The sequence below is a fragment of the Chlamydotis macqueenii genome, chromosome 3, assembly GCF_036417535.1.
Source record: "Chlamydotis macqueenii isolate bChlMac1 chromosome 3, bChlMac1.mat, whole genome shotgun sequence".
Taxonomy (NCBI): domain Eukaryota; kingdom Metazoa; phylum Chordata; class Aves; order Otidiformes; family Otididae; genus Chlamydotis; species Chlamydotis macqueenii.
Window position 1 is genome coordinate 7,635,415 of NC_141558.1, and position 15,282 is coordinate 7,650,696.

General features: G+C 37.3%; 1 protein-coding gene across 3 annotated transcripts in view; it reads left to right on the plus strand.

The window, feature by feature from the left end:
• Positions 1-15,282, plus strand: part of ITSN2 (intersectin 2) — an 80,578-nt gene that overhangs the window by 36,738 nt on the left and 28,558 nt on the right. For all 3 annotated transcript variants that reach the window (XM_086745632.1, XM_086745633.1, XM_086745634.1), the window contains exons 9-20: positions 1,212-1,275; positions 3,109-3,246; positions 3,363-3,448; positions 4,435-4,697; positions 5,375-5,524; positions 5,752-5,892; positions 6,700-6,787; positions 7,385-7,524; positions 10,334-10,470; positions 12,048-12,493; positions 13,592-13,713; positions 15,030-15,205. In XM_086745632.1, coding sequence (XP_086601758.1) covers positions 1,212-1,275; positions 3,109-3,246; positions 3,363-3,448; positions 4,435-4,697; positions 5,375-5,524; positions 5,752-5,892; positions 6,700-6,787; positions 7,385-7,524; positions 10,334-10,470; positions 12,048-12,493; positions 13,592-13,713; positions 15,030-15,205 — 1,951 coding nt within the window. The remainder of the gene's footprint in view (positions 1-1,211; positions 1,276-3,108; positions 3,247-3,362; positions 3,449-4,434; positions 4,698-5,374; positions 5,525-5,751; positions 5,893-6,699; positions 6,788-7,384; positions 7,525-10,333; positions 10,471-12,047; positions 12,494-13,591; positions 13,714-15,029; positions 15,206-15,282) is intronic.

Consider the following 15,282-nt stretch of genomic DNA (forward strand, 5'->3'; position numbering starts at 1 on the left):
CTGAGGGATGGAGTCCCAGCTTGGGATTTGACTTCCATATGAAATGAAAGCTGAAATTATTGACATTCACACCTATGCAGGGGAGAGCGGGTTTCAGCTACTGGTTCCAGTCAGCGAAGAGATGGAAATAGCCATCAGTTTATCAGCTTGAGCTCTGTGTTAGACCTGGATGGGCCTGAGGAGGCAGCAGTCTCTCCAGGTAGACTGGGGAAGCTACAGCAGCAGTCAAGGGGAAGAAGAGGAGTGGCTGTGGTGGGATCTAACTAGAAGAGCCTGAGAACCATAAGGCTGGGGAAGTTAGCTCCGTAAAGTCAGCAGTTGTTTTTCAAGCATCACTGTTTGAACTGAGACTCTTTCTTATGACTTTGTAAAGTGGGGGACATGTCACAGTCATTTTTGTGCCGTGTGGTCCTATGTGTGTGTATATATATTAGTAATTACGTAGATATTTGGGCTTTGTCTTTTCAAAGAAAGTTCAGGAAAGACACTGCAGTACTGCAACTGTTGATTGGAATTTTTCAAAACTAATTTAAGGGAGTCATTCCTTGTTGTCTTTCAGAGACATTTGTGTTGTGCCACAGCATTATGATGACTTGAAGTAGAGTTTTATGAAAATTCTTATGAAACTGGATTACTCGCTGTAATGCAACAGGTAGAATGCTGGCCAAGCAGTTAGTAGATGTAAAGTCAAGTATGTATGTCTGTAGTTTACTAGATTTCTCATTTTGAATACACAGTTACCAAGCCTTTGACTCAGTTTCCTAGCCTACAAAAAAAGGAGGACTGTTCTTTCTTTAAAGAAAGGGAGTCAGTGCTTTTTATCTTGTTCAGTTGATTTTGGGCTGAAGGTTTCCTTGACCTACCTTAAAAGGTTCTTTGCTATCAAAAGCAAGCTAACAACTTTCCAGCACGCTGGCCCAAGGTGTAGGTAGACAGTCAGCTGTGCTTTTGCAACAGCTGTGGGGATTACCATAAATATCCATTTTTCATCCATTTTCCTGTTAGGTGCTCTGAATGAAAAAAAGTACACAAGAGTACTTTAAATCTTTATTGTATTCAGGTTGTACTGCCTGTTGTTAAGCCTGGAAGTAAAGCCAACTGTCAGCCACTGATGTAAATAGATTAGATTAATACATGACCCATTTTTTGCTACATGTGAATCTTTGTTCAAAGTGTTTATTTTTATTAAAATCTTCTACACTTTTGCTAAGGATTTCAAGCCAGGAATGCCCTTCTGCAATCAAACCTTTCACAAACTCAATTGGCTACTATTTGGTAAGTGTAGTTACTGATTACTAATTCAGTGTGTTTATGGTGTTAAGAGAGGAAATGTACTTCTATTTAATAAGAAATTATAAAGGGATACTCTAGATCTAAAATAATAAACTGAAACTAAGCTGCTACTTAGAGTACTCATTCATTAGCCCATTTGGAAAAGACACCTTGACATAATACATTTTTTCACCTTGTGTTTATGTGTTAAACTCTGTGTAATAGTTCAGACATTGATTTTGGTTTCTCATTCAGTGATGCAGTAGTTAAGCTGATATGAGGGCTCATTCATTTTAAAAGTGGGATTCTGAAGTCCAACTTGTTAGTTTTAAAATGTGGAGAAAGATTGAAGATGGAGTAACCCTTCATATTTTTAGAGTTTTACTTCCCATAAAAATATCTGCATGTTACGCACTTGTTAAGACTTGCCCTTACTGTGGTGACGGAATGGTTACAGTTGTCTGAAGGCTTGAATAATCTGCCTTTACCCTGCCAGATATGGTAGTTTGGATTACGCCTACAGGCCTAACTCGGATGTTATACATAAAATTTACTGTCCCAGCAGAATTCACAATAGCTTGGTGCTTTACAGCTCTTTCTGAATTCCCTTTCTTCTCTTTATCCCAGGGCAATCATTTGTCTCTAGCAGCAGCAAGCTGAAATATTCCTCATATGAATTCAGCTTGTTTGATTGCATGCTGTGGAGGTGAAAAGGGGAATGTCGGGCTATATTCCCCCACTCTGGAGCATGGGGAAATAAAGCAGGCATATAGTGACTGTTTTCCTTCTGGATGCCTAGCCTGAAGATACCAGTAGCCAGTGCAGGGAGGTCTGTGTACCCATGTGGAAGATTAACAGCCAAAGTTTGTTTTGCCCAAAATAAAGAGTTACCAGTATTTCTACTGGGATACTGTATTCATGGTAATTGCTGTAATAACAGTACTGTTGTGTTATGTAGGAGTAGTGCTGGTCTGTGAACAGAATAAAAATCTCATTTCATCATCTCCTGCTTTTGTTTTTCACTGTGGTGTGTGGGAGGGGGGTGATTGTTTTGTTTTGTTGTTTCCTTTTTGGTTTTAGTGGGTTTTTAACTGCCTTTTTTTTTTTTTTTTTTTAACGAGCTATTTTAATAAAGATTTCACTTAAGTATAGTCTAAGGACACACTTCTGCAATTGTCTCTACATAGACAGTTTTTTGAAAAAGGCTCCTACTTTCTTGGCTGCATCTCTGGAAAAGTTTCACTGTTTCCCACCCCTCAACTCCCTGCCCCAGTTGTGTGGGAAGAATTTTGTAGGCTAATGATACAATTGTGTGGTTTGCCTTCTCCGTAGAGGGGGTAGGTGATCTTTTTCTACCCATTGCGAGGTACCCTGGGGCAGCTCACATCTTCCCTGCACTGTCAAGGAGATCCAAGGGGAAAAGAGAATTCTGTGCAAAGGTTCCTGTTGTAGAATTTGTTGTAATTTTATATAATGTTTTGTTTTGCTTTAAAAAATAATTGAAAAAGTGCTTTCTAGCATTTTGAGCTGGTTAAGAACAGTCCTGCATTCTCTTCCCAGTTCTTCTCTTGATGCTATAGATCAAGAGATGTCTCTTAACCTTTCCTATCTTTTTTGCTGAATTTTAAGAAAACATCTGAATAGCAGTGCATTATTAAACAGAGTAATACCTCCTTTCATCAACTATTCATGTTATTTATTGTAATTCTTTGTACTAGAACATTTCACAGGAATTCTGTATTTTTAAAATTAGTTTTACAGTAAATCGTTTCAACTGTTATTTCCAAGTGATTGTGATGTTCAGTTCTAATTATTATTATTGTTAAAACTGTGCAGGTCACTAGCTGATATTGATGGAGATGGTCAGCTGAAAGCTGATGAATTTGTGTTAGCCATGCACCTAACCGATATGGCCAAAGCCGGACAACCTCTGCCACTAACTCTGCCTCTTGAGCTGGTACCGCCTTCTTTCAGGTATCACTGAGGACAATGAAACATAATATATTTTCAATGGAAGTGTTTTAAGCAAAGAAAATATCTGTGTTATTTCTCTAACAATGGTGGTTTGTTTGTTTTTTTTTCCCTTCCAGGAGTGGAAAATATACTGAGAATATAAATGGAACTCTGCCATCTTACCAGCCTGTGCAAGAGGAGGAGCCACAGAAAAAACAGCCAGGTAAAATAGAGTTCACATTCTTGATGTATAGGGCTGTCTTTGAAGGGCACTGAAACCTTTAGAAAGTGGAAGACATAATCAGATTCCTAGGGAGCTTCATTTCGGGAGTGAGATCCCTTTTAACTTGGATGGCAGGATGCTTGTTAAGTGGATGTAGTCTAGTCTATTACAACTAATAGAACTGAGAAGGCAGAGATAGGGGCTATTTTTAGCTGTAAGAAAGGGAAAGTGTGCTGATTAATAATATATTTTAGAAAATAAATCCTTCATTGCCAAACACTGCCATGCTACTGCAAATTTGTTTTCGGTTGAAAGTTCCTGGCATTATTTTGTTCTGGACATTTTGAAAGCAAGGAGTTCCAATGTAATTTAATTATCTGAAAACTAGATGCCATTTGCATGTAGCGTAGATTCTGCTATTGACTCCCTGATGCTACCAGCAAAAGTCTCTTACATGCACATTGCGAGATTGCCTCTCTTTTTGGAAGAGTGGTTGCTGGGAGCCTAACCCCCATTCCTTTGTGTATCTTTTTGTTGTATACTGCAGTAACTGAGCTTGATCCTGTTTTGTTTTCTGCTGCTTTTACCTCCAGAAGTTCTTACACGGAACACCCTTAAAAACTAAGCTCTTTCTCTGTGTGTTAATGTTTCTCACACAGTGGAAAACTTTTTTTTTTAACAGAAGATAGTCTTCTCCTAGCTTTAAAAGCTATTTTCTAACGTTTCTTCTAAAATTCAAGTCATTTTTGTGGACAGTTTTAACTTAACTACATTTTTTTAAAAATTGGAATAGACTTAGGAAAATTTAAAGGTATTTTTGGAAAGAAAAATAATACTTTAACAAATGCAAGATGCTTATGTCATCCATGACCCAACAACCTGAGCTTGCCAGTATGAAGGCATCTATCTTTAGTGGCATAACAGAGGTACTTGTTTGAGAGCAGTGTTCTGCACAGGAGAGAAATAACTACCTTTCCTTATTTCAGTGACATTTGAGGACAAAAGGAAAGCCAACTATGAGAGGGGAAATATGGAGCTGGAAAAACGCCGTCAGGTCCTGCTGGAACAGCAGCAGAGAGAAGCTGAACGTAAGGCTCAGAAAGAAAGAGAAGAACAAGAGCGAAGAGAGAGAGAACGTCAGGAACAGGAACGAAAAAAACAACTCGAAATGGAAAGGCAGCTGGAGAGACAACGAGAGCTGGAAAGACAAAGGGAAGAAGAAAGGAGGAAAGAAATAGAAAGGCGGGAGGTTGTTTTCTTGAAATTTATTTTTTTAATGCTTTAAGGAATAGGTACATGCATACAGCATCCACTTGACAGCATTCAGGATTTGAATGCTGCCTTTGGTTCTGTCGCCTCGCATGGCCATTGGCAGGTTGTCTTTGAGAGAGAATATAATTTCTGTCTGAAAACATTTTGTCTGTTATAAATGAATCAAGTTTTGGTATAGGCTGAATATTTTCAGATACTTCATAGGAGAGATGAGATTTTCTTGGACAGATATCTTGGATTTATGCAAAAACCTGTGTACGAAACAAGATTTTACTGAATTAATAATTGATAATATTTTGACAGTTGAACTTGAGACAGTTGACATTTGCTTCGACTTGGTGTCTCAGCACATGTATAAGGCTTACAAATTTTATGTAGTTCTGTGAAATACTCAAAGGAGGTTATGGGCAGTATTACAAGATAAACAGATTTTGTCTCTGAATTATGTAGCTTTTCTTCATCCAGAGGTAGGAGCATGGCATGAAGAATCTTACAGGATCACTTCCTACATTCATTGATGCTGAACAGCACTTTACAAAATAAAATATGTTGTGATGCTGTAATGCTATTTAGAAATAGAGCACTGTTTATTAAATTGTGGTCTGCAAGTTCTGCATCTCTGCTGTAATTTAAGGTAGTGTAACTTTTCTGCAGGCAGCGAAGCAAGAACTTGAGCGCCAGCGACGTTTAGAATGGGAGAGAATTCGTCGCCAAGAACTTCTCAATCAGCGTAACAGGGAACAAGAGGAAATTGTCAAGTTGACCTCTAAAAAGAAGAGCCTTAATCTTGAATTAGAAGCCCTGGTAAGACAAATTTCACTACACATCTTGAAATAAAGTATTTTAAACTATGCAAATCTTAGAAGCTCTGTTAATGGATGACTAGGAGTTTCACTCTGTTTTAGATGAGGAATCTAAAGCAGATGTTTTGGCTTGTTTTAAAGAATTGATCATGAACTAACCTGCCCGCAGATTTAGTGTAGAAGTGATTTTTGCTGTACGTGGTAAATTTATCTTTGATTTCTTTTCAGACGGACAAACATCAGCAAATCTCGGGCAGATTGCAAGATATTCGAAGCAAAAAGCAAATTCGAAAAACTGAACTGGAGGCTTTAGATAAGAAATATGACCAAGGAATCATGGAAGTGAAGCAGCTACAGCAACAGCTTCAGGTATATAACTTTCTGTAAGCTTGTAGTTTTCCTTTACTTCCTGTTCTGTGTTTATGTAATGCTATTGATAATACATCGCCATAGGGAGGGATAGTGAATCAGTTTGATTATAGTGGAGAGAGGAAATTGGCAAGGCCATCAGCATTGCAGAGGTTTTTAGTTTTATTTGTGGTGTTAAAGAAATGTACTACAACAAGCTGATAGTTGAATGAGGACAGTTGTCAAAGCCTCAGCTGTTCTTTTGTGAACTTTTTAATTATGAATTCTTTTATGGCTCCAGACTCAGATTTTTATGAAGAATGTTTTCCTGTATGGAGAGCAAGTTGGTCTTTGGGTTGAATTACCTTGCTGCTCTTTTTTTTCTTCTTTTCTCTCTGAATAGCAGGACATCAATTTATTTCAAATCAGTCAACGACCATAAATCATCCTTTACTGTAGTTTTCTGTAATGCTGCTGCATGTCAGGGAAACTTCTTTGCATGTTCCTGTGTGTCATGGAAAGTTACTGTTCTATGTTAGGCTTGGGTTAGTCAACTTAAATGTTCTCATGATACTGTTTACACTTTTAGCATGTCTGTTCATTTTTTCTTCCAGCAGTTTTTGGGTAAAAAAGCATTCCATTTTAATAGTGTTTATGCTGAGAGTATAGAAGTCACTTTTTCCTCTACCCCATAATGATAACTTCTACATTAAGATAAGCATCTATGTCCCATTAACATGAGTTGAAGTTATGTTTGAAAACTCACCCATTTTTACTTGTTTTATAAACAATATTAAACATTTATTATGTTCTCTTCAATGTCTATAGGAGTATCAGAATAAACTCATCTATTTAGTTCCTGAAAAGCAATTGCTAAATGAAAGAATTAAAAACACTCAACTGGAAAACACTCAGAGTAAGTGCCTGCATTTGCATTACTGGCTTTTCATCACTTGTAAAAAAAGGCTGAAGGATGCAGGGGTGTTAATCACACCTTCATTTTTTGTATCTTTTCAGGTAGTGCCATCTTAGCATTGTTGCATCTGCATTCCGTTATTTCCTTCATGTAGTAAATAAGGACAAACAAACACATTTTTGTGAGAAAGCACAGATTTTGCTTGAAACTTTTTTTACACAGACTGTGCAGCCCACAGACACTATTACATATTGTCTTTTTTTTGTAGTGTAAACTCAAGGGAGTTAATTTATGTAAAATACACAGCAGTCTTTACGTCAAATCACACTAGACGTCCCTGTCTAGAGAAGCTTGCTATGAATTGGTGTGCTATTTAAAAAAAGCAACTTGCAAATTATTCTGTATATATTACATCTAATGCCTGTATGTCTCAGTTAGGTGTTGGGACCATTTCTTTGTGCTGTGTGCAAATAGAAAGGTAAATCAAGGAATTTTTGTGATGAAAGAGGTTGGGAATGTGTGTATTTTAGGAAAATAATAAAATAATCAGTGGAAAAAGGAATCCCTGTGTAAAATTCCTCTTCTTTCCTTGTGCAGGCACAGGAATCAGTTCAGTGCACAAGAAGTCCCTAGAAAAGGAAGAATTATGCCAAAGACTTAAGGAACAGCTAGATGCCCTTGAGAAAGAAACTGCTTCTAAACTTGCTGAAATGGATGCATTTAACAGTCAGCTGAAGGTACATGCATTATCTAAATCATTAGTCTTACACCAGTAAGCAGTATCTTTATTTCTCCATCCAATCTTAAAGATCGGTGGCACTTCTATCAGGCTTCCAAAAAGCTTTCCCCAGCTTCCAATGTCAAATAAGAATTACCAGAAGTCTTGGAGTAAATAATGTAATAAAATGCACTTAAAACTATTGCTAATGTACTAAAATACAAATCTCTTGCTAATCATTGCTTTGCATGAATCAACTGTTGCTCACTCTCAACTTTCACCTTTTAGAATTCATTTTGATTTAGAATTGAAGTATCTCAGGCCCTGACAAATTCCATTCTTATGGAACTGAGGTTATATTTGCTACAATTTTTGAATTGTGGGCTGAACATTTTCCTTTTCTTGAAAGAAATACAGGGTTTCATAGTACATCGTACAAGTTGTGATAGCAGACTTAGATACTGTCCTACAAGTAAGCATAAGCCACTTTTTTGTGTAGAAGTTAAGAAATACTGACCGCTAGCCCTGAAGACATTTTTGTTTCAGGGGCAACTCTTGACTTGCCTAAAAACGCATGCAACTCCCAGGCAGGGTAGCATGTATCCACTTAACTTCATTTACCAGCTTACTCCCATTGGCACTGATGTGAACTTTATTCTTAAGAAATGCATTTATGCTTGGCCCAGTGTGAGGGTGCTGCACTCTCCAATAAAAAGAACACAAAGAAAAATTTGTAAACATGTTAGGAGTTTATTTTCTTTTTAAAATCTGGCTATATGTAACATGCATTTTTAGTTACTTGTTTATTGCATGGCTTGCTGTGTTCAGTGGCTGCACCTACCATTTAATCTTCCCTAAAATATGTTTTTCAAAATACAGTGCAAAGATTAATTGGCTTTTTATCTGCCTTATCTTACAGTGTGAGAATATGGATGATTCTGTTCTTCAGTGCCTTTTGTCTCTGCTAAGCTGTCTCAACAACCTCTTCCTCTTACTTAAGGTTATTTTCTAATCTTTGGCTCTTTTAGTTTTTAATTATTTTGCAATTTTTCTCTGCTTACCCTTTCTGTTTGGATGTACAATTTCTATTAAATAAATTTTCCTAAAAGAAAATTGATAGGCTCTTTTTCTTTCTGCTAGCTTTTAAAAGCTCTTAAAATTTGCTTACCTGTTTAGAAAGCCAAACTGCAAAATACTGGTATCTATTTTATTTCTTAACAGACTATGTTCACTCAGTGGTTTTACCCAGATGTTTTTATGTTTAGTTATGGTAACATCAACCAAAAAAAGACTGTCTTAGATGGAAACAGTGCCTTCTGCCACCTTTCCATCTGTTGCTCTCTACCTATCTAGCTGTGCCTGTATCCATGTATCTTAAGCTGTGAGTCAGGTTAAAAAATTCTCATTCGAGTTTAAGAGTCTAGAAATAGCCTCAGTGCCCAGAATATGACACACATGGCAAACACAATGCTATTAAGCTTCAAGATTAACCAGTACTAAAACCTACTTGCTGTTCTTCCTCAACACTGCTTTTGTCTGCTGGGGTCAAAAATCTGACTTTAATTTCTTCTTTTTTTCCCTCATAAATTATTCTCAGAATTACTTGACCAACCTTTTCATTTTGCATAAGGATTTTTCTGTCCTTAAAATAAAGAGACAAGAGTTTTTATAATGCAGGTTTGTTTCCATAGTGATCCTCAGTTTCTATGAAAGATGAGAAGAAAAAATATTTTCAGCTGAATACGATTGGGAGAAAATAGTAGTCAATTGTTTGGTTTAGTTTGTTGCTACAGAGACTTCCACTGACCAGAAATCTTGCTATCTTGCCCTTTTCCTATAAATTGCACAGTATCTCTTAGGCAACATGCTTATTGGCAGACGTGTGTATTGTGGTGGGAACAGATCATTCCTGATTGCTTTATTTGCGTTTAGAGATCAGATACAAAAAGTCAGGCTATACCTGTTGCATTGCTCAGTCTGTATCAGTAGGATTCCTAAGAAAACATAATGTATCTTACAGATGGTTTGTTACATGGTGAAGTACAATCTGAATTAATTCTGTTGTTGATTTTTTGTTGATTTTTTAAATATATTTTTATTCTGTAAATTTATTAATTGTTTCTGTGATTCTGTAATTATCCCAAAGATTCATGCTGGATTTCTGCTGTGAAAAAGTTTATCAGAGGGAGATGGAATAGGAATTGAAGGATGTGTTCAAAAGAGAGTAAAATTGTGAAGTTTACAAATACAGGAAAACTCCAGTCTGAGTTAGTGTCTTTAGGCTATGGTTTCCCACAGTGGTAAGCTTGCTGGATGTTTTTATGAAGTTCTGATTTAACTATGAGACTGATCATTCAGACAGCATCGCAAAGGCAAACACCCTAATGAAGGGATGCATTCTCAGATTGATGGTATTGTGTTGGCTTTCAGTTGAAGTCTGCTTCCTTAGCAAATGTGTTTGTAGTTATTTAAAATATGCTTCATTGCCTTCTATGTTCTTAGATAATGTTGTGTTTGAACACTCAATTTTATATCTTCCCTTCTCTGTCATTCTGTGACTCTATATTTGCAGTTTACAGCAGGTGTGTGACTGGAAGGGCTCTTTGAAAGCCTAAGTTATGTCAAAGGCTTTGTAAACTGGCCAGCTACTCTTGTACTTATGTTTATTTGACTTTCATTACAGTGACCTCCAAGGACTGTTAATAACTTAATATTACTTTGTCCATTTGTATTAAAACTTGGTTCACAAAGCATTAAAATGCTTGGATGCTTTTCTTGAAACATTGACTTTATTCCTTTTGATGTACTTTGTTGTGTTTCCTCATTAGGACCTGAGAGAAAGTTACAGCACACAGCAGTTAGCCTTGGAGCAGCTCCACAGGATCAAACAGGACAAAATAAGAGAGGTAGAAAAAAGAAGAGCTGAACTTGCACAGAAAAAGCGACTGGAAGATGAGGCTGCAAGGTGCCGTGTCTCTGTGTACCAGTGTTGTAGTTTTTAAAGCAAAATAATATGTGGTGACTTTTAGACACTGATTGTAATAAGCAGGTGGTCTAATCAGTAAAAATACATCCTAGTGAGTTGCCTTAGAGAAAATGGAGTACCATTGATAAAAGACGATTTGAATTTCCTTTTTCCAATCTGCTTTAATCTTTTTTTAAAAAAATAACTTATAATTCAGATAAACCAAGTAGTCACTTTTGCTGATAAGATTTTTAGCTCCCTTAATGGGTAATTCTTATACATTTAAAATTCCTTATTTTCTGCCTTATTTTGCTGGTGTTCAAAAGATCTGACCTGTTTCCATAAAAGCACTTCTTACTGAGTAGGAACTAATTTTTTGTCACATGTGTCCACAGTTGTAAGATTGATACTTAGGACGATAGTAGGAGCATTGGCTGCTTAATTCCTGTGTTGATCTTGAAAGCTGGATGAGTGAGCTAGCTTTGAGTTTCAACTTCGGATCCTTTTTTTAGGAGGACAATGAGAAAATGCAAATATGTGTCTGGGGGGACCATCCCTTCGTGTGTATGGTCCCAATTCGCTCAGCCCAACCTTGTATCAAGCACTCAAAATTTTACTGTCTTCAGCTCTGAGTTTCTCATGGTCTTGTTCCCAACTAGTTTTGTTTTCTCTTGTTTCACTGATTAAGAAACTGTATCTAGGGTTTGATTCTGGCTGTCTTAAGGTGCCACTGCGTTTTTCCCCTCTCCAGACCTTCTGCTATCAGCTGCCTGTTTAGCAGCCCTGGACTGAAACAGTGCCAGAGAAAGGGTGGATGGGCACATCAGATCAGTGGACCTCCCACAGTTTCCTTTACGCTTGGTCCCTTCTCAGCAATCTCTTCAGAAAGTGCCCAAAAGGATAGGTCTGCTCTTTTCAAAAGAAAAGTCTCAACAGCTAAAATACAATTATTTTAAGGGTGTTGAATTGGATAATAACCTCTTTGAAGAGATGAGGCCCAGGATAAAATACGAATAATTTCAGAGAATATAGTCAGATTTCCAGATTCTGTCTGCTGAAGCATGTGGCAGTAGCTGGGATAAGTGTATTGAATAGATTACAACTGCTGAAGGCAGAAAGTTAAAGCCACAAAGATGCGTATGCAAAGGGTATTTTTAATGTATGTACCGGAGTGAAACTTTGTTATTAATCTATTTGGAAATCTTAGTTTCCAGACATGAGATTTTGGTTACTACCTTGGTGAACAGCTTAAAACCACCTTTGTTCAATGAACAGATCCCTTCTTGCTCATCAGGATGTAGGTGAGCAGAAGTGCTCCTGGAAGCACTGCACAGATAACCACATGGCAGTGTTTCTATACCAAGATTTTTATTATATTTGTTATTTATATGTGAAATATACTGGCACTCATGTTAAGACAAAGCATGGTCTCCTGTGAAAAGAGCTTATTGCCCAGAGAGGAGAGTGATTGATATAGTGGACTATGTTTTACTCACAGATGCAGTCAATTACCCGGTGAACTCTCATTAATTTTTATATCGGTGTTCTCCCACTCCTTTCTCATTCTTTTCTTTCAGGAAGGCAAAACGGGAGAAGGAGAACCGATGGCAGGAAAATATCCGAAGGGAAGAGGAAGAGAAAAAGAAGCGATTGGAGGAAGAACGAATGCAGGAAAAAGTTCAAGAAAAGCTGAAAGCTGAAGAAGCAGTTGCCCTGATGAGAGAAAGGGAAAATAGACAACAGCTTCATGCAGAGGAGGAGAAAAATAGGCAAGCCACGGTCTTGAGGGAAATGGAACAACAAAGGCAGAGGCAACTGGAAGAAGATAAAAGAAAGCAAGAACAAATTGCAAAAGCAGCTGAGGAGAGGCGTAAGCAGAATGAAGAAATAAAGAAGATAAAAGAAGCAACCAACTCTCAAGAAGTGGAGAAATGCACTTCTAAATTAAACATAAATGAGAAGTTTGCAGATATGTTGAAACCAACAGAGGGTAAAAGTCTTAAGCCCCCCTGGAAAAATAAAGGTAATCTTAGTCTGTTAGATTTTTGCTGTAATGGTTCTTATTTTCCTGAGCATTATTTCATTCTTTAAATGTACTGTTGTTAATGTCACACTATGGCAGGCTTATTGTCTAAAATATTATTTAAAAAAAACCCAACAATGTTTCATATCTTTAGTTATGTGTCATCCTATTAACTTAGATTGCTTTAATGACAAAGTGGAAGCCTTAGGAAAAAGCTAAAATATTACTGTTGCCAGCATCTGTGATTTGTCAGCCATGGTCACTGGAAGATTTGTCGTCAGTCATAGGTACTGAAAACTGATAGAAGCAGAGTGCTAATATGGAGGAGTTTTGTTCAGTGATGAGTGGATGGGCAGGTAACACTCAGTGAAGTGATTTATTAACATTGAAATCTAGTTTATTTCTGCATTACTCAATGCCTCTGTAAAAACCAAAGAACTAACTTCAACTTACCTCTGGTTGTGGGACTTTGAAAAATACTGGTTTAACAGTAATGTCACTAAAGGCAGTTCCATCCTTCATTAATTCCTGTCATCTTTTATTAGCCACTTTTATCACTGAGTTCAGCAAGAAACAAATTAGAGCGGTGCTGAAAGATATTTACACACCTCAGCTGTACCTTGTAAAACATTCACTGTTAGCAGCATGAGTCACAGGCTTGGAGAGCAGAGGTGCAAAGAAAATAGAAATCCTGATAATTGTAGGTTTCTAAGTAAAATCTTCACGACTGCTGCGGAACACTTATTGTTGTAGCAGTGGTGTCTTTTCAACAAGGAAAATTATAATTGTATTAAACAAGGTGATATTAAAGCCCTGGCTTAGCCAGAGCGGTTTGATAAGGAAAGATGAGAATACAAATATGTTATTTTTTCGCTTCAGACGACAATGCATTTTATTGCTAGTGTTACGTTTACTAAGATTAGCATGTTAAAATCCTGCATTGTATGCACCCTGTTAGCCTGTCGATACTTGCATAGTGTCTTTGGGGCAAGAACAGTTCTCTCATATTCATACCTGTTGCCTAGAACGTAGGGCTCCAACGAAGTGCATGCCTTCCAGCTGTATCAGAATGATAACTAGTTCTCTTAATCCTTTCAGGCAATGCAGTTAGTGTCTCAGAGTCTAGGAATTCAGTTGCCTTGGTAAATTACAGAGCTTTATATCCATTTGAAGCAAGGAATCACGATGAGATGAGCTTTAATACCGGAGATATAATTCAGGTAAGATTTGCCATTGACATTTAACTTGGAAAACCCAAGCCCACTTCCCCAGGCTTGAGATACATCAAAGTCTTAAGTGTCAAAAGCATTATTTTGATTTTTTTTTTTTAATTATTTTGAATTATTTAATTATTTTGAGACATACTAAAAGTTTAAAGTTGATTGGGTTTTTTTGTTTGGTTGGTTTTTAACAGGTAAAATTAGGATTAGTTCCGCTAAAATCTTTGTTTAGAACTTACACATCAGAGAGGTGTTGAGAATCTTTAGTATAACTAGACATAAACTTTCTGAAATCAAGAGAAGTAGGTTTTGCTTTGGCTTTCTTCTCAGATATAATGAACTGTGTCATTTAACTGATGAAATCTTATTTTAGAAATAGGCTAATGGCTGCCACCTCCTCTTAAACACCAAACATCAACTAAGCTACCTGGCTGATAGTATTTGAGTTGCTAATTTTGACAAATTTTCTAATTTGCAGCACAATGGAGACTTCACTATTGCTATGAATGTTTAAGGATGCTCTTGGCTGGGTGCTGGTCTCTTTCCCAAGTAACAAGTGCTACGATGAGAGGAAACAGCCTTCAGGTTGCACCAGGGGAGGTTCAGATTGGCTATTAGGAAAAATTTCTTCACTGAAAGGGGTTGTCAAGTATTGGAAGAGCTACCCAGGGAAGTGGTTGAGTCACTATCCCTGGAGGTGTTTAAAAGACATGTAGATGTGGAGCTTAGGGACATGGTTTAGTGGTGGATTTGGCAGTGTAAGGTTTACAATTGGACTTGATGACCTTAAAGGTCTCTTCCAACCTAAATAATTCTACGATTCTATTTCATACTTAATCATGTACTAAATAATGGAATTTTTGAGTGTGTTTTATATGCAGTCAAAAGACACAATTGTATCTGTAAGCAGAAATGCAGCAGTTGTTTTTGTGTGTGGCTCACCAGCTGCTGCCTCTTGGCTGTGCGTTCAGCAAAATACAACACAGTGCACTATGATTTTTGGAAAGCCAGAGAGGTTCCAGGTATAGTACATGGTCCCATATGTGTGTGTTTGGGGCCCGTTTGAAGGAATATAATGTCTTCGAGGCTTGTCTCTGCCTGTGTCTAAAAACAGTGCAATTGCATCATCACCCTATTTCTTCAACAGGGCAAAATCAGCTCAATTCTGAAAGGGAAGAGAATAAAAATGCTGACGCTTGTGCGAGTGCTGCTGACACTGTCCAATTCAGAGTGCCAGCGGGGGTTGATGCACTAGATGCCCTGTTTGTTTCACACTGCTAATTGTGTTTTCTTTGTATTTGTCTTCCTGTCCACAGGTTGATGAAAAAACTGTGGGAGAGCCTGGTTGGCTTTATGGGAGTTTTCAAGGACATTTTGGTTGGTTTCCATGCAACTATGTAGAAAAAATACCAGAAGGAGAAAAGTCTTTATCTCCTAAGAAGGCCTTACTTCCTCCCACAGTATCTTTATCTACTACCTCAGCTGCTGCAGAGTGAGTTTTTTTGTTACATTTGTCTTAAAATTGCTTTTTCTAAATTTAGCTAATGCATAATGTGCTGTATAATGTCA